Raw genomic sequence first — 23534 nt, 5'->3', positions numbered from 1 at the left:
AGGAGCACAAAGAGGGATTTTTGTGCTAAAAGACCTGGAACTCTGTGAGAAATGTATTTGATTTGTGTAACTCAGACTGCTGAAGCCTCATGAGCTTTACATGAACTCTGAAATACAAATCTGTGCAATGTAATCCTTCAATTCACTGCATTTGTTTTTTGTTGCATCTCACAGATCCACACGATGATGACTACAGGCCCCCGAGTCTAGTCGCTCAGCATGTAAAGTCAAAAATAGAAAAATGCTATCATCCGCCTACGTTTGATAACCAAAGAAATACAAGACGTATTTTCTGGCAGGCCAGATTGTCCCAGAAAGATGTTAGATTCCCAAAGCAGAAGTTGCACACAGTGCCCTACTTAGGATGCGATAAACCTCCCTTTGATGCAGAAAGTCACTGTAGACACATTACACAATACAAGTTCATACAAGAGTTTGATATCCAAACTAAAGTATTAACTTACAATACCTTACAAAGAAGATACAGCACCATACATTCTCTGGTTTCCTCCATATAACTTCAAAACATTTTTACCCATTTTAACTGCAGTAAAAGATTAGTTTCCCTTCATTACTGTGCTGAATTCATGACTTCTTGCTAGGAAACACACTGTGCCTCAATGACATTAAAGCTGTTTCATAATTCTTGCAATTTTAAAGTTTCCTGGAGGTATTTTGTCAATCACAAATCACAAAGTATTCTGAGAGTGCATCAAATTGAAAAACATTGAACCGGTTGTCATCCTGAACAAGTAGAGCAGCAATGATTTGCATCCCAGTCTTCTGACTGAGTGGGGCAATCAATGGAGTGCACCAAAATGGCTTCTCACTCCATCAGGACTGTGAGGGAGCTGTGAGTGGAGTCAGCTCCTGAGGAATGAGGCCTGCTGGCTACTGTGAAGGCACTTGAAATCCAGAAGGACAGCTGACATAACACATCACAGACACTGGGTAGTTGCTCAGAAGAGCTGAGATGGAGACATATTGTTGTAAAACTTGAGCTCATATAGGGATCAACTACATCAGCTCTGAAGAGAACATCCCCGCAAGACAATGGATGGGAAATTCATTAAAGTTCATGTATGATTCTGCAGAGCAGTGTGGGCTTTAGAGTCTTTGGAGATGTCTGTCATTACTGACTCGACTGATCGTTGCAATGACCTCTTCCTCTCTAACAAAACACTTGTTGAGCGGCTCTCTCGAGACAAACTTCCCCCCACTCCTCTTGATTGTGTTTCTCTGCAGCCTCCTATTTTTGTCTGCCCACGCCATTACCGCCACCGCCTCGTCTTTCTAAACTGACCCCTCTCTTCTCCCCTCACAGAAGCACCCTGATCTGACAGCAGAGACACAGATCCTGCCTCTGACAACTCGGTCTGTCACTTCCAGACAGAAGGGGAAAGGATGAGAGGGACGGCTGTTTTGGCTGCTTCAGCCCACGGGTAGCATGAGTCATACACACCTTTGTTGATGCCACACATACAATTCTGCTGCTACGCAGCTCTTGCTCTCTAATTGTTTTCTTTCTAGAGAGATTACCTCAGGCTTAGATGGCTGTATGGGGAAAAGAGTGTAACATACAGTGTAAAAATGCAGATCTTTGGAGGTGGTTTGGTGGCTTCACTTTATAGAACATGTTGTGAAATTGCGACAATAAAAGGTTAAAGAATGAAAAATAAAAACCAATAGGACTGACGGCCTAAGTAAGATTTTTGGTTGATTTTCCATCATCATGCCATGCTATATCTTAAAAACAAATGTGCGAGGCAACATGACCAGGTCCTCTAATATATTTTTGTCATATCAGTTCTGTTGACCTGTGGGGAGTTTACACTTGTGTGAATGTGTGAACTATTTCAAACCAGACCAATCCCATTAGATGGTGGCTTTGGGCATGACACATTACCACAATAGTTCTCCAGTCTGTAGGGAAGAACTGAGTATTTCAAAGTATTTTCACATATGCAGAGCTCAGGCTTGTAAAATCAGAGGAACTTTTCCTTTGGAGATTTGTGCAAAAGTACAGTGCTGCTCTTTAAAGCACACATTCATTTGTGAGACAGGCCATTACGGATTGCTCTCACTAAATGGAATCTGTGCCACCAAACTGATTAAAGTGAAAGCTTGGGACGGACGCCAAATAGCTACGGTAAAAGGACTGAAATGGGAAACTGTGACAGTCTTCTGTTTGAGGGACTAAAACTAAGACATATTTATGACTGGAGTGCAAATAATTATGATGAAACTGCAAGTTAAATCACAGTCTTACACTATCAGGTAGTGACACCATCAAAAACTGAAGAACTTTATCTCTGAGATGTACAGCAAGGGTTCATGGATTATCAGTCTACTTGAATATCAGGTCTGATATTCAACATTGTACCAGTTATCAGATTATTTCAGTTTAGCAGCAATTTCAGCAAAGTTCGGCCTTGAAGCTTGTGTCGTTTAAACTTCTGTATGTATTGATTTTCATTTTTACTGTATCAGTTCAAAATATCATAATAATAACTACTAATCAATATCTGCATCAGCCCAACACACACTTTTTGCAGACTTTGTGATCGCAGTCTTGAACACATGTAATGGCCCCTGCATTTGTAAATAAGTGCCATCTATGCATAGCAGCTGACTTTCTAGTATGTGATTGGGTCTGTATGATTGAGTTTGCTGTCTGTGGGGGACTATTGATTTACATCTCTGTGTGGGAAATATGAGAAGAATCAGTGTTGAAAATGATGTGAAGTCTTCTGTCAATACGTTACTTCTCTTTGTTGCAGGTACATTCACTGCATTAATGAACCTGAAAAGTATGAGCTGTAAATGTCAGACCAGTGACGGTATTAGAATGTGTACCTGAACTAGAGAGACAGCACAGTCAGTGGGATAATAAAACTGTGAAGAGTCTTATTATAGCAATGATTAAAGAGTTAATAGGTGGAATCAGTGAACAACATTTAACATTTACATAATAACTGCATCCAAAGCAGAATATTAATTCTTGCATTTGCTGCTAAGAGGGAGCAGTACAGCATTAGATGTATTTAACCACTGATATACTTTACATGAATATGGATTTTTGGCGAGTTTCGTATCCATAATTGCTCCATTGTATCTTATTTGCATTTCATTGTATTAATATGCAGTACCTTTGCATATAAAAATCCAAATCAGTATACAAGACAATAACCCCTCCAAACATATGTTTAAATGTAGAGGAGAAGAGTCATCTGCAACTATTCTAACAATTAATCATTTAAGTCTCTTATAAGTCTAGCAGAAAAGCGTACCATCTTGGTCCAGCTTCTTGTTTATGAGGATTTTTGTTGATTTTCATGGATGCTGAATATCTTTGAATTTTATACTTGTCAGGCAAAATCAGCCATTTGAACATATCAACTTGAGCTTTAGTGGCCTTGTGTGCAATGCACCCTTTCCCAGCATTTTCTAATTCAGTTTGATTAACTGAGGAATTGAGCTTTAGATTTATTGTTTTCTGATAAAAATAATCATCAACTAGTGTGCCAGCGTTGTACGTAGTTGTTATGTATGCTTACGTAATAACCTTCAACATTAATGCTGTAAAGTGCTGCTTACAGATGAACACAGCTGCTATTTAACACTGTGGATGGGACCATTCTGTCCAAGTACTTTTGTTTATTATACTTAATTCAGCTGTTAAGAAAACTGTAAATGCTAAGTCTCACTTGCAAACTAACCGAGCATGTTTACTTCATAGTGTTGCTTTTTGCTCAAGCAAATGATGTGACCTATACCTGGGACGCATAAACAGCACTCTGGCAAGCATTTCAACAGGTAGCAGGTGGGGAGATTGGCAGAGCGCCCGGTGGGTGCCGACTGAGCTGAACACCACAGATATGGTGGAGACAGTGGTGCAGATAGTGACATGAGCTGGCACAGCCGTGGTGTTTGAAGACTGAAGCCTCCTGGCAGTTCTCTCTTCCTTTCTGAAAGCTGTCTATTATTATATCATTATTATATCAGAGACTTCCCAGCTCACCTCTGGTCCTTCTCCATCTGTCTGCTGCCCTCAGACCGGATGTTATTATAAGTCACCATAATGACATGGCTCTGCTTGGTCCAGTAAGCTGTGATGCTGCATGCAGTGGTGGTTATAATCACACCTTGCTGCATAACAGCTTAAATAAAGCGCCGCTGTGGTCATTCATGTATTTGTCCTTACTGATCAGCTGGCTGAGGATCTGGTGAAGAATCGCACCTCAACAGAACATTGGAAGAAGTAATTTCCCCCTTTAAAGCCCTCCACACCACAATCTTTCCTCCTCTGGCTGCCTAAAGACGAGTCTGTATTGAACAGACACTCAGCTCTTTATGGAGAACTGTGGCAGAATGGCGTCAAGGTCATTTGAGGGTAACTGAAAAAATAACACCTCGTTTAATGAGGAGCCAGCTGAGAATCCAAGCAAACTGCTGCTGCTGTTCTTCCTGCACATGCGACTTTGGCACTAGCAGTTGACATTTTAATGAGCGCGCTATGTGGGCTGTGTGGAAATGTATCGATATCTGATCGATAATCTGCTGCACTCTCAGAATGTTGTGGCCATTGCATTTGCAGATCACAATCATCCGCGAATGCTCGAGCAACAGTCACAGTAACTAAGATTGCTCAGCGCGCAGTGCGATGTGATGTGATGTGATGTGATGTGATGCGCTCTCCTGGAATTACTGCACGTGTTTGCATCTCAGAATAACAATAACAACATCGTCTGATCACGGCATCATCCTGCAGGACAGGAGACAACTTCACATCCTGGATCACCACATAACGAGTCCTCTTACGCATTAAATGTGCAATCAAGACAAAAAAAAGAAGGAAAACAAGTCAATATAGAACATTTCAGCAAGCTCCTACAAGAAACACCCATGCAGGTGAACCCTTCTGTCACCAAAGAGTTCTTAAAATACGACACTCCATCTTTGAGTTTCCATTAGCGGGCAGCGAATTTCGAACCAGTTGTTGGAGCTCATGTACCGCCTGGTCTGTGCCACCACACCGTGCCAAAGAGACGCGCCACGCATTAGATCTATGAAGTGCACTTTACCTGGTAGCTCAGGATGCTCTCGGGGTCGTTGGCGTGCACGCTCATGGCCTCTGGGTTAACCTGCTCGGCGTTCACGGAGTGTAGAGGTGAGACTTTCTCTGTCAGCCTCTCGGCGTTGTCTCGGCGTTTGGAAGAATCACGAGTTGGCGGCAGCAGCTCCTTCCGTTTCTGCAGACATGTTGAGTGTTGGCATCTCGTCCGGATGAGGAAAACGGTGAAAATGATTATTTTGCCCCCTCGTATTATGATGATTTCCCAGCCGCGCTTCCAGCTCCCCTCCCTTCTGTCCGGGCTGTGGGAGCAGGATGCAGACAGCATCACTGCGGCTTCAGCCAATCAGAGCGCAGAGGCGCACAACGAGGTGCGACGCACTGCTGCTAACCAGCACAGTAGAAGAGGCTGCTATAAGCCTATAGAGACACTTCACTATATGCAATGTCCAGTTTGACAGCTTCTTCCATCTCAGCAGTCGTATTTCCTGCTCTGAGACCACTGTGCACGAAATGGTTCGGTTATTTTCTCTGTTAACCTTTACTGAGCACAAGAAAAATACCTTGCATCCAGCTCTCTCACCATAGAGAGCTTTACGGTGATTAAACTTTTTTTTTTAAAAGTTCACTGGTGGAAAAAGTATGTAAATTCTTAAAATACTATCAAAACAATAGCATGCAAAAATGTAAAATACACCATTAAAAATGTAAGGCGTCTCACTTGTTACTCGAGGGAAAGTGCAACAATGTAATTAGCATAGTCAGAGGTACTCATTGTGGATAGGTTTATGTAATTATGTATAGTTGCCTATATTATTATAAGTAAAATTAAAATGTATGGAAATGTTGGTGCATTAGGGGTGGCACATGTTTGAACTGTAGGCTTACTGTTGGGCCTTTTAAGCTGTAATAATGCATTCCATTTTAGGAAATGATGCTACGTTTTGTATGAAAAAAACTGTACAGTAACGTGCAATCAAATCCGTACAGAAGAATAAATAATATGCAACATTTGCCTTTGAAGTATTGTGTAATAGTATATATAAAGTGGGACAAAACGGAAATACTCAAGCAAAACTTCCTCAAAATTGTGCTCATCCACTGTAGCATACTGTAATGACTCTGGTTTTGCTGCAGGGTGATTACAGTACAGGCCCCTTTACTGTGATAAAATTAAAATGTGGATATAGTCTTCAGCAGTAAAAACTGAGCTACTGAGCATTAGCATGAAACAAGAAGGACATTATGTATCTGATTGAGCCAGTTGCATGGTTTAGAACACTAGAAAGCCTCGGATGCCACCTTGCGGGAAACTAAGACATTGTTCCAAATAGGATTCGCTGTATGTTAGAGATAATCCATGTGCAGCACGTATGGATCATGTGCACAGACTGAAGACAATGCAGGTTGTGTTGTTTCAGATGGAGGACTGGTTTAATTAGTCTACACAGCTGATTCATTGTGAAGGGGGCAAAAGATATTCAACAAGAAATTACGTGCTGTCCTCTTCACTGGAATGAACTCTTTCGGTGGAAACACACGTGAAACCTGCCACGTTGTCGAACACTTGATCGGATTTGGTTGACCCCATTCCCTCTTATTGTTTGCTCAGCAGAGAGTCCAGATCACGTTGATGCAGCCTGTCGTTGTGTTTGCATTTATTCCTGCTGTGCACGTCGCCTACACGTGTAAGAGACACTGATAGCCCGATAAGTGGTCCACTTTCTTCAACACATGGCTGAAGACCACTGTTCCCTCTAAACTGCGCGCGTGCGCAATTGCGCACTGCTGACACGGTCTCCGCGCACAGAAAATCTGCGCTGCGCACAAAAAAATCCAACCTAAATTGAAAATAAAATAAACACGTAACAATTCATTCTGTGCTATTTTTCAGTGTGAGTCAGTGAGTGACCGGTGACTGGCTGCTGCAGCCAATGATGCGATTCACATACGTATTTACCATAGACTGTATATAATGGTATTTACGCAGCTAATCAACGTCATTGACAGGCGTCCTTATGTGCAGCCAGCGTTGTCATAGATATGAATCAGTAGATAGGACACGCCCCCTTTGAGCTGCGAGCTACAGCGAGGCTAAGCTAGTGGGAGCAAAGTTTCAGTGCATTCCGATGTAGACGGCGTGAAAAGGGAAACAAGTATGCCGGCTCACTGTGCTGCATACAATTACACACTACATCTTACGATTGAGACGAGGAGAGGAAACTAGGGATGACTTTTCATAGGTAAGAATAGTTTTTGGCTCTTTTTTCATTATGAAAACTTGTTGAGAGCTTCCAGTCTATGAGAGCTAACTAGTTAGCCACTAGCAAAACACTAAGGCGAGCTAGCAGCTTGACAAGCAAATACCAGACGATTAATAGTAGCTGTAGTATAGTTGTACAAGCAGTAGTAGTAATACTAAAAGTACAAGCAGCAGTAGTAGTATAAACAGCTGTTAGAGTCGTAGAAGTAGTATCAGCATTTGTAATAGTATTACAAGTTGTAGTAGCAGTGCCAGTATCAGCAGCAGTAGAGTGTACTACCACTACTACTAGTAGTAGTCACATTGCTATTACTACCACCAATACTACCAATAGTAGTTATAAAGCCTAACTCATGTATATCCAGATTACCATCTATGTTCTTCCTCCAAACCCATTTTATGATTGGGATTACAGGCAGTTCTTTAGGACTGCTCTCAAATAATTGAAATGTTACTAAACAAGGTTATACTTATCAAATTAAATAGCTCTGGTCTCCAGTATATTGGCGAATTCGGTTCTTTGTACTTAATTTATTAGCATGATTTCTTTTTAATATGTTGTGTACAGACTTAATTACTTCTCTGTCTACTTTTCTTACTCCATGTAGGTTTCCCAGAGACTATGGGTTGAGGAGGAATTGGAAGTTTGTCGGCTTAGACCTGGTGTCATTCCATCAGTGTTAAACTTCCCGGCTCATCTTGGAAGAGTACGTGCCAGAAAGACCACGACCAAGCAGCCTTGAGATCTTAGGCAGCGTCTCCCTCAGGTGGGTGTCGACGGTGTTCACAGTCAGGTCTGTGGTAATCCCGTCAAAAAACAAAACAGAAAAAAATCTAGATTATAAATCAACATGTAACCAAAGCACTCTGTGTATAACGCCATAGTATAGGATGTAGTTCAGAAAATGTCAAAGTATAGTATGCTTTACTCAAGAATAACATAGTATGGCCTGTAGTTCATAGTATAGCATGTCGGCAAAAAAAACCCCATAGATTATTATGTGGTTCAAAAAGCGCAAAATGATAGGATGTTGCCTAAAATTGTCATGTATGATATGTGGTTCAAAAAATGTCATAGTGCAGTATATTGTCAAAATAGTATGTTATTCAAGAAAACATCAGAGTATAATATGTCGTCTAAAAAATGCCATAGAATAATAATTTCATTGCACAAGTAAAAGTATAGTAAGTTTTAAAACTGTTCAAATTCTTATATGTTGCTAAAAAACAACAAAAAAAACTAAAACAAAAAAAGGTCAGTAATATGTCAATTAAAAAAGCCTATAGTATAGCGTGTCGCCCAACAAACATCATAGTATAGCATGTCGCTCTAAAAACGTCACAGTATAGCCTTTAGTCCACAGCTGTCAGTAGGTGAGGAGCAACACAAAAACAGTCCAAACGCTGGTTTCCAGAGGGTTAGACGAGTATTTATTTGAAAGAGTAAGTTTACAACAACACATGTGAGGGGGTTAAAAACAAATGGGTGTTAGTAAAATAAAAATAAATAAACAGAACTAAAAGTGAACTTCATGTTGACATTGATGGGCATTCCAACCAGGAACAAAGTAAAAGATAATCAATACGAAAAAAAACTCTTCCTGTTCACCTCTTAAAACCCAAAAACACACCACAGTAGCACCCTAAACTAAAACTACCAATGGGTTCCCTGTTTTCCTTTCTGAACAATTCAAAGGTCCCTCTCTATCTCCCCACACATCCACCAACCACTGGAACACATCTCCAAAGTTCTGCCGGGCCAGCTCAGCTTCCCCTCAGAAGAAGTGCCACCACCTGCCAGATGAAGGAGCCTTTTGAGAGGCAGCTGGCATCGTGATTGGACTGTACTTTGGTCTGTTCCAATCCAGCTTCAGCTCCAGAGACGGCAGGCGGGACGAGTCAACGGAGGCCGGGTGGACGAAGGCATGCAGCTGAGTACAATCCAGAAAACAACAGAGGAGGAGTGCAGTGACCCAGGGCCAGAACAGAGTAGCATCATATGTCTCTTAGAAAACATCATAGTATAGCCTTTGGGATGAAAAAATGGCATAATACACATCGTATATTGTACAAACAACAAGTCAAAGGAAAGAGACATCAACTGTAGAATTGTAGTAATTGTGGGCTGACTGATTTACTGATTATCAGTATTTTATTTTTTACTGATTTACGGTAATAAATACATTTAAAAATGGTGCTACTTTGGCTCTGAACCTTTATCTACCTGTGGTCGCTCTGTCTTCTGGAGTGATTTGATTGGTTATACGTCACGAATAAAACTCCTTTAACATCTGTAAACAAAACAAAAACGTATCAACAAAGTTTTCTGTTAGAGTTTGTGTTCTTCTAAGTTTAACTCCAAGATTTTAAATACTTTCATTTACTGCAAATGAATATCTACTCCAAATGTCTCACTAATAATCATTATCAGCCTTAAAAACCCACAAAACACCCCTCTATACTCGACCACACTTAGTACAGTCCAGGTTCCCCCTTCTATAAATCTGCTTGGAATCTTCCACTTCCTGTTTGTCAAAGTGGCCTTCTACCTGGACAGGTTTTGTTGGAGCTCATGCAACAAACATTTTGGGTAACTGCACTTTAATATGGATGGATGACACTGAATTAGAGTCTGTTTTAATGAGACTGAGTTAAGATGTGTAGCTCTGTCATTAAATAGGAAATTATTTCTCAGAATTCACAGAGGAAAGTCTGAAATGTTTGCTAGGTTAGCGTCCCACATGTTCTTTGGCTCAGCTAAAGCTAACTCTCTCCAACTTCTGGATCTCTTGAGTTGCTTGTTGTTAAAATATCTTGCTAGAGGTGCTGAAGCTCAGAAAGTCTGAGATGTTTGTTCAAAATAAGCTCATTCTCAAGTCTTATCTGAACTGTCCTCTTTTGTTTGAACTTTCCCTAAACTTAGGAGTTAATGACAGAGCAGCACATCCAGACTCAGTCTCATTTATGTAGAGATTAAACTTCAGTGTCATTCATTGATGTTAAAGTGCAGTTTTTCAAATGTTTGTTGCACATGCTCCCGACCAAACCAGTCCAGGTGGAAGACGATGTGAAGAGAAAGCTCCAGAGGATGAATATCACACATTTACGTTGGGAATAAATGTCCTTTAATTAGACATTGTCATGCAAAAGTTGGATTTCCCTTTAATGATGTTCAAATCTTTGAGTGTTTTGTTGATGCTGGTTTCTAAATGTTTTCTGACACTCGGCCCCAAAGATTAACACCTTTTATGGCTCACAAGCTGCAACAATTCACACATTATCAACTATCTTTCTGACTAAACTAAGATAAAAAGTGAAAAACTGTCTGATTCCTGCATCATGAATGTAAATCTTTTTGGTTTTTATGACAGTAAACTGAATATATTTGGACTTGACATTTTATAAACCAAAACAAGAAATGAATTACTGGAGAAAACAATCAACAGATTAATGGACAAAGAAAATGTGTTTTCTAAAGTATATGGCTGAATTACTCCAACATTACAAGATACATGCAATTTTAATTTAATTTTATTTATGTAACGCCAGTTACAGGTCAAATTGTCTCAAGATGCTTTATTTTTATATTTTTTTTGTCATATTTAAAATATGACAAAGTAAGAAATTTAAACCTCTTGATTAATCCAATTTATTATTTAGTTTTTAAGAGACTAATTGACAAAACTTTCTCCACTAAAACTAATAAACATGAGGTCAAATAGAAGGAACAGTTTTAAATACTGCAGTCCCACGATGACAAGAATAAAGTTTGTCAAGAAACACTAAATCTGCTGGTGGATTCCATTAAAGTCCTAATAAATGATAATATAGTGTAATACTAAAGGTTTGTGGTGCTAAAAATGTCAAAGATATCAAGTTGAACATGTGGATGGAGGTTGATAAAAGTTGACCTCCCTTCATTTCTCTGGAGTCGACTCCATGGATTTTATGGATGGTGGTTAAAGACCTGCTCTTCTAGTCATCGTCCTTCTAGTCGCTGTAAAAAGTCACACCATCCTCGCCGACTTCAACACCTCTTCATGACAACTTGTTCTGCCTCCGACCTGGTGGAAACTCCAGAAACTCTGGAAAACCCGTGGAGACTCGAAGAACTCGTGGAGACTCGAAGAACTCGTCGGGCGGGGGAAGGTGTGGTGGGTGGTGCGGGGAGGTGGGGGAGTAGAGGGGGGAGGCCGCCACCCACCTCCCCGCCTACTCTCCGCCCTGACTCCACCCAGACTCCGCCTTGGCCCTGCCCATGTGGTCACTTCATGAACTACGATGTCAAAGGGACGACGAATTTATTTCTTTTCATCTGATCTGTAGCTCAGTGAGTTAAGGATTTGCCTATGGAGCTGCAGGTCGCTGGTTCAAGACCAGACACTTCTTAAATTTTCTCAAAATCCTGACAAAGACAAAGAAAGAAAACTGCCCGTGGCGGGTCTTGAACCTGCGACCTTCCACTCACTAGTCTATCCTCTTATCCCCCTGAGCTATTCGCTCAGATACTAATTCTTCTTTTTTTTGCGCATTTATCATCTATTTTTTGTCGTTTTCGAGTTTTTTTTTAACTCGAGTCTTGACTCGACCATTTTTCTCAGGAGGTTGGACTTCAGCCTTTGTGCTGGAGGGTGGAACCCTCAGTTCCAAGACTTTCCAAAGCCTCCACACCTCCCGAGTCCTCAGGACCTGAGCTTTCACACAGTCTGAGGGCTGAAATTTTCTAAGTCCCACAGTAGTTCTCTGTTAGTTTGAACCTTCAGACAGTCCAAGGACTGATATCTTCTAAGTTCCTGAGGAGTTCTCTGTTAGTTTGAACCTTTCCACAGTCCGAGGACTGAAATCCTAAAAGTTCTTGAGTAGTTCTCTGTTAGTTTGAACCTTCAGACAGTCTGAGGACTGAAATCTTAAAAGTTTCTCAGTACTTCTCTGTTAGTTTGAACTTTCTGGTTAACAGAAGCCTTAAAACTTGTGACCATGAGTCTTGATTTCACATTTATACCATCCATCTGAGTTCTTCTCAGACCTTCACCTGTGGGTTTTTTAGAAATCCTCAACAAACTTTGATTCTCTTCACTGAACAGTAAAGTTTGTGGAGATCAGAAGGTAACATTAGTTTGATAAATGCCTTCAACTACTAGTAGACTTTATCTGGAAAGCAGTTTTCTGAAATGAGTTCTTAGTAAATCTGTCCACAATCAAACCAAGAACATAGAAAGAGGAAATGTTTGAAGAAGCAACTTGATGTTTTCATTTCAGACTAGAAAACACTTCAAGACCTTTATCTGTTTTTGCTCTTTTTGATCGTTTTATTGTCTCTTCTGTTTAATTTGATCTTCTAAAGTCTAACTGGTGTCTTTTCAAATGTTTTGTCTTTAGTTTGATTCTTCTTAAATGTTTAGTTTTGCTCTTTTCTCACCTTTTATTCTGTTTTAATGTCTGATCTGATTTCGAAATGTTTTGTCTTTTTAATGTTTGTTGTTTTTTTCAAATGTTTTATTGGCTTGTTTGAAAAATTTCCTTTTCTTTCCCAATGTTTAATTTTTTGTTAAGGTTTTTCTTTTTAAATGTTTTACCACCTTTTAATGTTTAATTTTCTTTTTTAATGCTTCATTGTATTTTCTGGTTAATTCCTATTTAAAGTTTTATTGACTTTAAGATTTAATTTTCTAATTAAACATTTAATTTTTTAATTAAATGTTTTGACTTTTAAAGGTTTAATAATCTAATTAAATGTTTTATATTTTTTCTAAATGTGTAATATTCTTGTTTAATTGTATTTTTTAAATGTTTAATTATCTAAAATATTTCATCTTTAATATTTAATATTTTTGTTTAAAAATTTTTGTTTAATTTCATAATTACATGCTTTGTATCTTCTGTTTAATTATCTAATTAAATATTTTGTCTAATATAATTTAATTGTATTTAATGTTTAATTTTCTTTTTAAAAGTTTTATTATATTGAATGTTTTTTTCCTTTGATTTAATTCCTTTTTTACTGTAGTTTATTATTTTAATCTTTTTTTTTCTGTCAAGATTTAAACCCCAACCTTAAAAAGGAAACAAACCCTTAAATCACAATGAAAATATTTCTGTTGTCACAATCATGAGTTAGTCAATTATTCAGTTTATCAATTCAACTTTATTTGTTTAGCACCTTTCACACAGATTGCAAAACTAAACAAGCAAAGAGAAAAAACTATGCTAAAACTATGATTAAAACTCAAAAAAAATAAAGATTTAACATGGTAATAAAATATGTTGTGTCCAGGGGATGGAGGGAGTTTATTGAAGTCTTCTTGGGCTCACATGGTAAATCATTTAAAATATAAACTTGATATTCAGTCTAAGGAAACTGCAGAGCGACAGAAGAACCAACAATATCTCCTGTTTTCTCCTTTAATGAGTCGACTCTTCTTGTGCTTTCAGACCAAAGAACTACAGACACTTCACAACCTGCTCAAACTCTTGGTACAGGACCTCACCACACGGGTCAAGAAGGTTTCCATCTCATTTCTACTCTGAAGATCACCTTCTCCTGCTCAAACTGCTGACAAATGATTCTGCTGCTCTAAAGTCTGGTCTCCAGAACTTCCTAAAAACTCTCAAAGTCTCTTCTGCTGCAGGTTGCTTTGTAGAACTGTTGCAGAAAACCTCACTAAACCACATGGAGGGGCCTCAAGATAGTCGTCCAAATGAAACCATACAAAAACCAAACTAGTACAACCCAAACACTAAAGTCTCCTGCAGCCTACCAGAGAACCTCTGAGAACAGAGAATCAGGACAGGAACTCTTACCTTCTGGACAACCAAGAATACAGAATGTGTCTGACCAAAAACCTCTAAAGACTCACTACAGCCAAGATAAAGACACAACTCAGCTGCAGCAAATCCACTAATCACTGCACACATTAACACCATGTGCTAACTGTGGCTAAAGAACCACGTTTACCAAGACAACTATCCAGTACAAAGCCCTAAAACACACCAAGAAACACATTAAAGATGATTTTACTGCTGGAAGCTGCAAGCCAACGCCTAAAGAACGAACTAAAGCAACGGAACCAAACCCAGTTCATTGGTGCACAGAAGCAGAGAAAATGTGTGTCTGCAGCTAAATAAAGCAGGAAGACACTGAGCTGCTCAGGTGTTCCTGATAACACCAAGCTGCTCAGGTGTTCCTGATAACACCAAGCAGCCACCTGGACAGCCAATAGGAACACAGCTTACTGGAAGTCCAGAGGGCTGGGTTAGTGAAGGAAATTTAATTTAAAGTTGAAGCAGAAAGTTAACAAAGAAAGTTGAAAACCACCTTCTGATCCCTGAAATCTCTGAGTTTTCACACTAAGAACACCTGAACATGTCAAACTGGTTCCATAGTAGAACCATCATTGTAAAAACGTCATAGTATGGTGTGTTGCTCAAAAAACATTAGGACCCAGCTGTCAGGGGACAAACATGTAAGAAACATGAGAACAGAGAGAACCCAACCAGTAGGTCACAGTTTATCATCCCCCAGTCATCTCCTGAAGTCCATATGGTGAGAGACATCAGTATCTGGTTGTTAATTTACCAGAGGATGCTTATAATCATGCTGATGTGGTCTGTACTCTACAGTATTTTAGTGACTCAATAAATGCCTAAGTTGTTTTTTTTTAAATGCTTTTTAGTTTTTAATAAGCATTTAAGAGCCTATATGTAATCAATAAATGGCCTTTGCCTATCTTAAGAAAAATTCACTAAGAACTCTGATATGTTAACAGTACTAAATAAATCAATAAATACATGCATACACACAAAAATAAGTTAATACATTAACTGTGTTAAGATTTAGATTTTTTAAAAAGTTGTTTATGTTTTTGCAGAATCCAGTATTGCTCACTGGTTGGTCATTACATTTTGTTAGTTTGATTTCACTGTTTAAAATGATGCCACCTCTTTTCAGACAGAACCTGTGATAATAAAACAATACAAAATTTTTAGTTCTGTGTTAATAAAGCACTTAAAGCTGTAAGTATGGCTAAATGTTTTTCTAAAAATTAAATATACCACTCCTTGGGTGGTAGTGACCCTAAGTTCGGTAAAGTTGGAAAGATATTCACAGATTCGGACTTCCAGCATCAATAATTCATTAGATATAGGTTGTCAAAACATAAACGGTGCCTCTTTCCCATTGTTGCAAGGCAGACAATGTGCTACAAGCCCAGTTTTATCAAAAGTAGCTGTCTTTCAAGCTACAGGAATAACATTGGTGTCTATGGAGTGAACAGGGTCCGTCTTCAATTTGCAAAACCGCTGCAACAGTAAAGAGAGACAAATATTCAATAACTTCACTCTTATACATTGTAGCGTCACTAAAATCACTGCAGCCTTCAACTGGCTCCTGTTGACAAAGTGTTTTAACAGAATTGTCATGGCAACTGTAAACATTGTGCGGGAGCATGCCCGGTTGTCATGGGAACTGTCTGCGGGAGCATGAAGGCAGCCGGACGGAGCGCGTCTGCGGGTCACTGGCAACATTAGGTTTGTATATTAATATTCGCTTTAATATCTCACCTATTTTTTATTTTTAATTGGAGATGCACTTTTGGGACAGTTTCTCTAATCGCTGCCACAGATGACACACAGGGTTGGCTCAGAAATGCTTGGTAGTTATTTTTGTGCTTGCGTATGTGCTAAATATGCCTATGCTTTTTGCGCATGGGTATGTCAGTCAGGTTTAAGATGCCTGCTTGACCCAATTTATATCCTCCGACAGTAGCTGCACAAAAAGAAGTAGGTGCAGCATGTCAGACTATTTATAGTAAAGCTGCTGGGAAAACATCAAGTTACTAAATGCTGTTTGGGTCTACAGGTGAAATAGTGAAAATGTACATCGCTTTAAAAAAAAAAACTTTTAATGAAATTATGGTCAAGCTAAAATGAGTTAAGGGAACTAATATTTCCTCTACAGTCAAAGGAGTCTTTACAGCTCTCAACTGTCTGAAATTGTTCAAGTGAGTCTATCTATCTGTCTGTCTGTCTGTCTATCTATCTATCTATCTATCTATCTATCTGTCTGTCTCTCTGTCTGTCTGTCTGTCTTAAATTTAACTAATGCAGATTTAAGTTGAAATTATACATAATATCACACTGATAGAAATACCAACGTTATGTCAACCCAACTCATCAAAATAATGTTGATCTAAATTAGATTTTTTGGTTTTAAATGTTGTAACCATGCATTCAATTAATTGGTGTGTATAGGTCTTTGAATTACTTTTTAGAGTGCAGCAAATCTGTATAATTGTAAACCCCGTAATGTGATGTAAAATCAGTGTAGTTTAACATATTTCTATCTGCTTTCTCCTCAACAATGTGCGCTGATCAGCCGAAGAGAGAACTGTACAAAAATAACATTAGCAACACATCAGCAGTAAGTGAATAGACATTTACAAATACAAAGCACACACAGCTCGTGTTTTATATTCAAATCTGACCAAGCAGCTTGTGCTAGTGTTACAATCCACAGTTGCTCCAGTGGAGGGGAGGTTACGTCGCTGTGTGCCAAGCCTGCCAGCTATCAAGCCAGACAGGCTGAAAACCGCTAAAGCACTGGTGGAGAAAGCAGTGAAGGTGATTATATGCTGAAACAGATTTCACGTTGATACCTGTCCATGTTCAGCCGCTATCCATTTGTGTGATATGTCATTTTTTTCCCCATTTCTTTTCCACTTATTCTCAGTGGAGGAAAGTGTTTTCAGTGCAGGGACCCTTATCCTGTGATCCGCGCTGCCTTATGGGCCAGAGGGTGGGTGGAACGTCATTTTCCCCATCCGGTCCAGAGAGCCCCTCATTACCATGGCGATGACGAAGAAGATGGTGATGACGGGGATGGAGGTGCTGATCTTAGTGGTGAGGCAAATGGTTTCAGAAGAGAAAAGTCATGATGACCTAATGTCCCTGCCAATAAGATCTCTCAAGTCAACAGGTAGAAGTCATGGCTGTTGTATTGGATCACATTATATTGTACAAGTGTTGTTTATATTGTACGGTCTTCAGTGGTGGACAGTAGTGAAGTACATTTACTTGAGTACTGTACTTAAGTACATTTTGTGAGTATCTGTACTTTACTGTAGTATTTGTTTTTTTTGGAAACTTCTGACTTTCACTCCACTACATTTCAAAGACAAATATTGTACTTTTGACTCCACTACATTTCTAGGAAGGTTGTTGTTACTTTTCGACTAAGCTTTGAAGTCAGCTGTTGCTGTTCTTTCTTTTCTAAAATGCAGTTGGTCACATGCTGTGTTCGTCACAAAAGGAAACCGATCACAGTAGCTCCTCTCAGATGGGACTGATGTAAATGTGGAAATACGTCATCCAGGTGCACAGACAAAGTCTGAAATGTTTGCTAGGTTAGCGTCCCACATGTTCTTTGGCTCAGCTAAAGCTAACTCTCTCCAACTTCTGGATCTTTTTAGTTGCTTGTTGTTAAAATATCTTGCTAGAGGTGCTGAAGCTCAGAAAGTCTGAGATGTTTGTTCAAAATAAGCTCCTTCTCAAGTCTTATCTGAACTGTCCTCTTTTATCTCATTTATGTAGAGATTAAACTTCAGTGTCATTCATTGATGTTAAAGTGCAGTTTTTCAAATGTTTGTTGCACATGCTCCCGACCAAACCAGTCCAGGTGGAAGACGATGTGAAGAGAAAGCTCCAGAGGATGAATATCACACATTTACGTTGGGAATAAATGTCCTTTAATCTGACATTGTCATGCAAAAGTTGGATTTCCCTTTAATGATGTTCAAATCTTTGTTGAGTGTTTTGTTGATGTTGGTTTCTAAATGTTTTTTGACACTCGGCCCCAAAGATTAAAACCTTTTACGGCTCACAATCTGCAGCAATTCACACATTATCAACTATCTTTCTGACTAAACTAAGATAAAAAGTGAAAAACTGCCTGATTCCTGCATCATGAATGTAAATCTTTTTGGTTTTTATGACAGTAAACTGAATATATTTCGGCTTGACATTTTATAAACCAAAACAAGAAATGAATTAGTGGAAAACAATCAACAGATTAATGGACAAAGAAAATGTGTTTTCCAACATATATGGCTGAATTACTCCAACATTACAAGATACATACAATTTTAATTTAATTTTATTTATATAACGCCAATTACAGGTCAAATTGTCTCAAGACGCTTTATTTTTATATTTTTTTTGTATTTTTTAAAAATATGACATAGTAAGAAATTTAAAGCTCTTGACTAATCCAATTTATTACTTGGTTTTTAAGAGACTAATGGACAATTAAAATAACTTTCTCCACTAAAACTAATAAACATGAGGTCAAATAGAAGGAACAGTTTTAAATACTGCAGTCCCACGATGACAAGAATAAAGTTTGTCAAGAAAAACTAAATCTGCTGGTGGATTCCATTAAAGTCCTAATAAATGATAATATAGTGTAATACTAAAGGTTTGTGGTGCTAAAAATGTCAAAGATATCAAGTTGAACATGTGGATGGAGGTTGATAAAAGTTGACCTCCCTTCATTTCTCTGGAGTCGACTCCATGGATTTTATGGATGGTGGTTAAAGACCTGCTCTTCTAGTCATCGTCCTTCTAGTCGCTGTAAAAAGTCACACCATCCTCGCCGACTTCAACACCTCTTCATGACAACTTGTTCTGCCTCCGACCTGGTGGAAACTCCAGAAACTCTGGAAAACCCGTGGAGACTCGAAGAACTCGTGGAGACTCGAAGAACTCGTCGGGCGGGGGAAGGTGTGGTGGGTGGTGCGGGGAGGTGGGGGAGTAGAGGGGGGAGGCCGCCACCCACCTCCCCGCCTACTCTCCGCCCTGACTCCACCCAGACTCCGCCTTGGCCCTGCCCATGTGGTCACTTCATGAACTACGATGTCAAAGGGACGACGAATTTATTTCTTTTCATCTGATCTGTAGCTCAGTGAGTTAAGGATTTGCCTATGGAGCTGCAGGTCGCTGGTTCAAGACCAGACACTTCTTAAATTTTCTCAAAATCCTGACAAAGACAAAGAAAGAAAACTGCCCGTGGCGGGTCTTGAACCTGCGACCTTCCACTCACTAGTCTATCCTCTTATCCCCCTGAGCTATTCGCTCAGATACTAATTCTTCTTTTTTTTGCGCATTTATCATCTATTTTTTGTCGTTTTCGAGTTTTTTTTTAACTCGAGTCTTGACTCGACCATTTTTCTCAGGAGGTTGGACTTCAGCCTTTGTGCTGGAGGGTGGAACCCTCAGTTCCAAGACTTTCCAAAGCCTCCACACCTCCCGAGTCCTCAGGACCTGAGCTTTCACACAGTCTGAGGGCTGAAATTTTCTAAGTCCCACAGTAGTTCTCTGTTTGTGGTGCTAAAAATGTCAAAGTAAAGATATGAAGTTAAACATCGGGATGGAGGTTGATAAAAGTTGACCTCCCGTCATTTCTCTGGATCCGAGTCCATGGGTTTTCTGGATGGTGGTTAAAGACCTGCTCTTCTAGTCGTCTTCCTTCTAGTCGCTGTAAAAAGTCAGTCCATCCTGGCCGACTTCAGCACCTCTTCATGACAACTTGTTGTGCCTCTGACCTGATGGAAACTCCAGAAACTCGGGAAAACTCGTGGAGACTGGAAGAACTCGTGGAGACTCGAAGAACTCGTCAGGCGGGGGAAGGTGTGGTGGGTGGTGGGGGAGTAGAGGGGGGAGGCCGCCACCCACCTCCCCACCTACTCTCCGCCCTGACTCCACCCAGACTCTGCCTTGACTCCACCTTTGCTCCACCCATGTGGGGGAACGGCAACTACGATGCCAAAGGGATGACGAAATGATGTTTTCTTCATCTGATCTGTAGCTCAGTGAGTTAAGGATTTGCCTGTGGCGCTGCAGGTCGCTGGTTCAAGACCAGACCCTTCTTAAGTTTTCTCAAAATCCTGACAAAGACAAAGAATGAAAAGTGCCAGTGGTGGGTCTTGAACCTGTGACCTTCCACTTGGTAGTCACTCTTCTAACCCCCTGAGCTACTCACTCAGATACTAAATCTTCTTTTTTTGCGCATTTATCATCTATTTTTTGGCGTTTTCGACTTTTTTAAACTTGTGTCTCGTCTCAACCATTTTTCTCAGGAGGTTGGGCTTCAGCCTTTTTGCTGGAGGGTTGAACCCTCAGTTCCAAGACTTTCCAAGCCTCCAGACCTCCCGAGTCCTCAGGACCTGAGCTTTCACACAGTCTGAGGGCTGAAATTTTCTAAGTCCCACAGTAGTTCTCTGTTAGATTTAACTTTCAGACAGTCCAAGGACTGATATCTTCGAAGTTCCTGAGTAGTTCTCTGTTAGTTTGAACGTTCAGACAGTCTGAGGACTGAAATCCTAAAAGTTCTTGAGTAGTTCTCTGTTAGTTTGAACCTTCAGACAGTCTGAGGGCTGAAGTTTTAAAAGTTTCTCAGTACTTCTCTGTTAGTTTGAACTTTCTGGTTAACAGAAGCCTTAAAACTTGTGACCATGAGTCTTGATTTCACATTTAGACCATCCATCTGAGTTCTTCTCAGACCTTCACCTGTGGGTTTTTTAGAAATCCTCAACAAACTTTGATTCTCTTCACTGAACAGTAAAGTTTGTGGAGATCAGAAGGTAACATTAGTTTGATCCATGCCTTCAACTACTAGTAGACTTTATCTGGAAAGCAGTTTTCTGAAATGAGTTCTTAGTAAATCTGTCCACAATCAAACCAAGAACATAGAAAGAGGAAATGTTTGAAGAAACAACTTGATGTTTTCATTTCAGACTAGAAAACGCTTTAAGAACTTTATCTGTTTTTGCTCTTTTTGATCGTTTTATTGTATCTTCTGTTTAATTTGATCTTCTAAAGTTTAACTGGTGTCTTTTCAAATGTTTTGTCTTTAGTTTGATTCTTCTTAAATGTTTAGTTTTGCTCTTTTCTCACCTTTTATTCTTTTCTAATGTCTGATTTGATTTCAAAGTGTTTTGTGTTTTTAATGATTAATTGTTGTTTTTTTCAAATGTTTTATTGGCTAGTTTGAAAATTTCCTTTTCTTTCCCAATGTTTAATTTTTCGATTAAATCTTTGTTAAGGTTTTTCTTTTTAAATGTTTTACCACCTTTTAATGTTTAATTTTCTTTTTAAATGCTTCATTGTATTTTCTGTTTAATTCCTATTTAAAGTTTTGTCTTTAAGATTAAATTTTTAAATTAAACATTTAATTTTTGAATTACATGTTTTGTCTTTTTAAAGGTTTAGTAATCTAATTAAATGTTTTGTATTTTTTAAAGGTTTAATATTCTTCTTGTTTAATTGTATTTTTTTTAAACGTTTAATTATCTATATTTCATCTTTAATGTTAATTGTTTTTGTTTTAAAATTTTTGTTTAATTTCATAATTTCCTTTTTTGTATCTTCTGTTAAATTATCTAATTAAATATTTTGTCTGTTTAATATAATTCAATTGTACTTAATGTTTAATTTTCTTTTTCAAAGTTTTATTGTATTAAATGCTTGTTTCCTTTGATTTAATTGCTTTTTTATGTAGTTTATTTCTTTAATCTTTTTTTTCTGTCAAGATTTTAACCCCAACCTTAAAAATGAAACAAACCCTTAAATCACAATGAAAATACTTCTGTTGTCACAATCATGAGTTAGTCAATTATTCAGTTTATCAATTCAACTTTATTTGTTTAGCACCTTTCACACAGATTACAAAACTAAACAAGCAAAGAGAAAAAACTATGCTAAAACTATGATTAAAACTCAAAAAAATATTTTAAAAAAAAGATTTAACATGGTAATAAAATATGTTGTGTCCAGAGGATGGAGGGAGTTTATTGAAGTCTTCTTGGGCTCACATGGTAAATCATTTCAAATATAAACTTGATATTCAGTCTAAGGAAACTGCAGAGCAACAGAAGAACCAACAATATCTCCTGTTTTCTCCTTTAATGAGTTGACTCTTCTTGTGCTTTCAGACCAAAGAACTACAGACACTTCACAACCTGCTCAAACTCTTGGTACAGGACCTCACCACACGGGTCAAGAAGGTTTCCATCTCATTTCTACTCTGAAGATCACCTTCTCCTGCTCAAACTGCTGACAAATGTTTCTGCTGCTCTAAAGTCTGGTCTCCAGAACTTCCTAAAAACTCTCAAAGTCTCTTCTGCTGCAGGTTGCTTTGTAGAACTGTTTCAGAAAACCTCACTAAACCACATGGAGGGGCCTCAAGATAGTCGTCCAAATGAAACCGTACAAAAACCAAACGAGCACAACCCAAACGCTAAAGTCTCCCGCAGCCTTCCAGAGAACCTCTGAGAACAGAGAATCAGGACAGGAACTCTTACCTTCTGGACAACCAAGAATACAGAATGTGTCTGACCAAAAACCTCTAAAGACTCACTACAGCCAAGATAAAGACACAACTCAGCTGGAGCAAATCCACTAATCAGTGCACACATTAGCACCATGTGCTAACTGTGGCTAAACAACCACATTTACCAAGACAACTATCCAGTACAAAGCCCTAAAACACACCAAGAAACACATTAAAGATGATTGGACAGCCAATAGGAACACAACTTACTGGAAGTCCAGAGGGCTGGCTTAGTGAAGGAAATTTAATTTAAAGTTGAAGCAGAAAGTTAACAAAGAAAGTTGAAAACCACCATCTGATCCCTGAAATCTCTGAGTTTTAACACAAAGAACACCTGAACATGTCAAACTGGTTCCATAGTAAAACCTTCATTGTAAAAACGTCATAGTATGGTGTGTTGCTCAAAAAACATTACGACCCGGCTGTCTAGGGTTGCCAAGGAGCAACACAAAAAGAGGACAAATGCTGGTTTCCTATACTTTAGTATGTCTTCCAAAATATCAGTAAAACATCATAGTTTAGTGTGTCATCCGAAATGTGAAAAAAAGTCATAGTTTAGTATGTCATCCAAAATGTGACAAAAATGACATAGTTTAGTATGTCGTCCAAAATGTGACAAAAATGTCATAGTTTAGTACGTTGTCCAAAATGTGAAAAAAATGTCATAGTTTAGTATGTCGTCTAAAATGTGACTGTGGAAAAAAAATGCGATTTTTCAACCTGTTGTAAAAACGTGCCATATGATGAAATAATGTAAAGCAGGCCGTGAAAAACACTCCAGAAAGGTTTTCTTTGAAAAAAAAAAATCATCATGA

The 23534-nt window shown here is 38.8% G+C and overlaps 1 protein-coding gene and 1 long non-coding RNA gene across 8 annotated transcripts in view; one reads left to right on the top strand and one right to left on the bottom strand.

The window, feature by feature from the left end:
- The window catches only part of slc4a8 (solute carrier family 4 member 8), a 37008-nt gene extending 31618 nt beyond the window's left edge, over positions 1–5390 (bottom strand). Inside the window, exon 1 of one of the 2 annotated variants that reach the window (XM_035943415.2) lies at positions 5085–5390. In XM_035943415.2, coding sequence (XP_035799308.2) covers positions 5085–5129 — 45 coding nt within the window. In that variant the 5' untranslated portion in view covers positions 5130–5390. The remainder of the gene's footprint in view (positions 1–5084) is intronic. The other variant, XM_023299305.3, reaches the window with a different exon arrangement.
- LOC118469614 (uncharacterized) overlaps positions 1–23438 on the top strand; it is a 39869-nt gene extending 16431 nt beyond the window's left edge. For 2 of the 6 annotated variants that reach the window (XR_004846538.2, XR_008601765.1), the window contains 6 exons: positions 1325–1442; positions 7946–8104; positions 13770–15863; positions 16711–16755; positions 16837–16955; positions 17065–21115. This is a non-coding gene — a long non-coding RNA (uncharacterized LOC118469614). Of the gene's footprint in view, positions 1–1324; positions 1443–7945; positions 8105–13769; positions 15864–16710; positions 16756–16836; positions 16956–17064; positions 21116–22321 lie in introns of those variants that run through there. The other 4 variants (XR_008601766.1, XR_008601768.1, XR_008601767.1 and 1 more) reach the window with 4 other exon arrangements.
- The last annotated feature ends 96 nt before the right edge of the window (positions 23439–23534 follow it).

This window comes from Amphiprion ocellaris, chromosome 5 (genome assembly GCF_022539595.1).
Source record: "Amphiprion ocellaris isolate individual 3 ecotype Okinawa chromosome 5, ASM2253959v1, whole genome shotgun sequence".
NCBI classification, from domain to species: Eukaryota; Metazoa; Chordata; class Actinopteri; family Pomacentridae; genus Amphiprion; species Amphiprion ocellaris.
The sequence above is the reverse complement of the archived record's forward strand: the minus strand, read 5'-3'. Positions and strand labels throughout refer to the sequence as shown.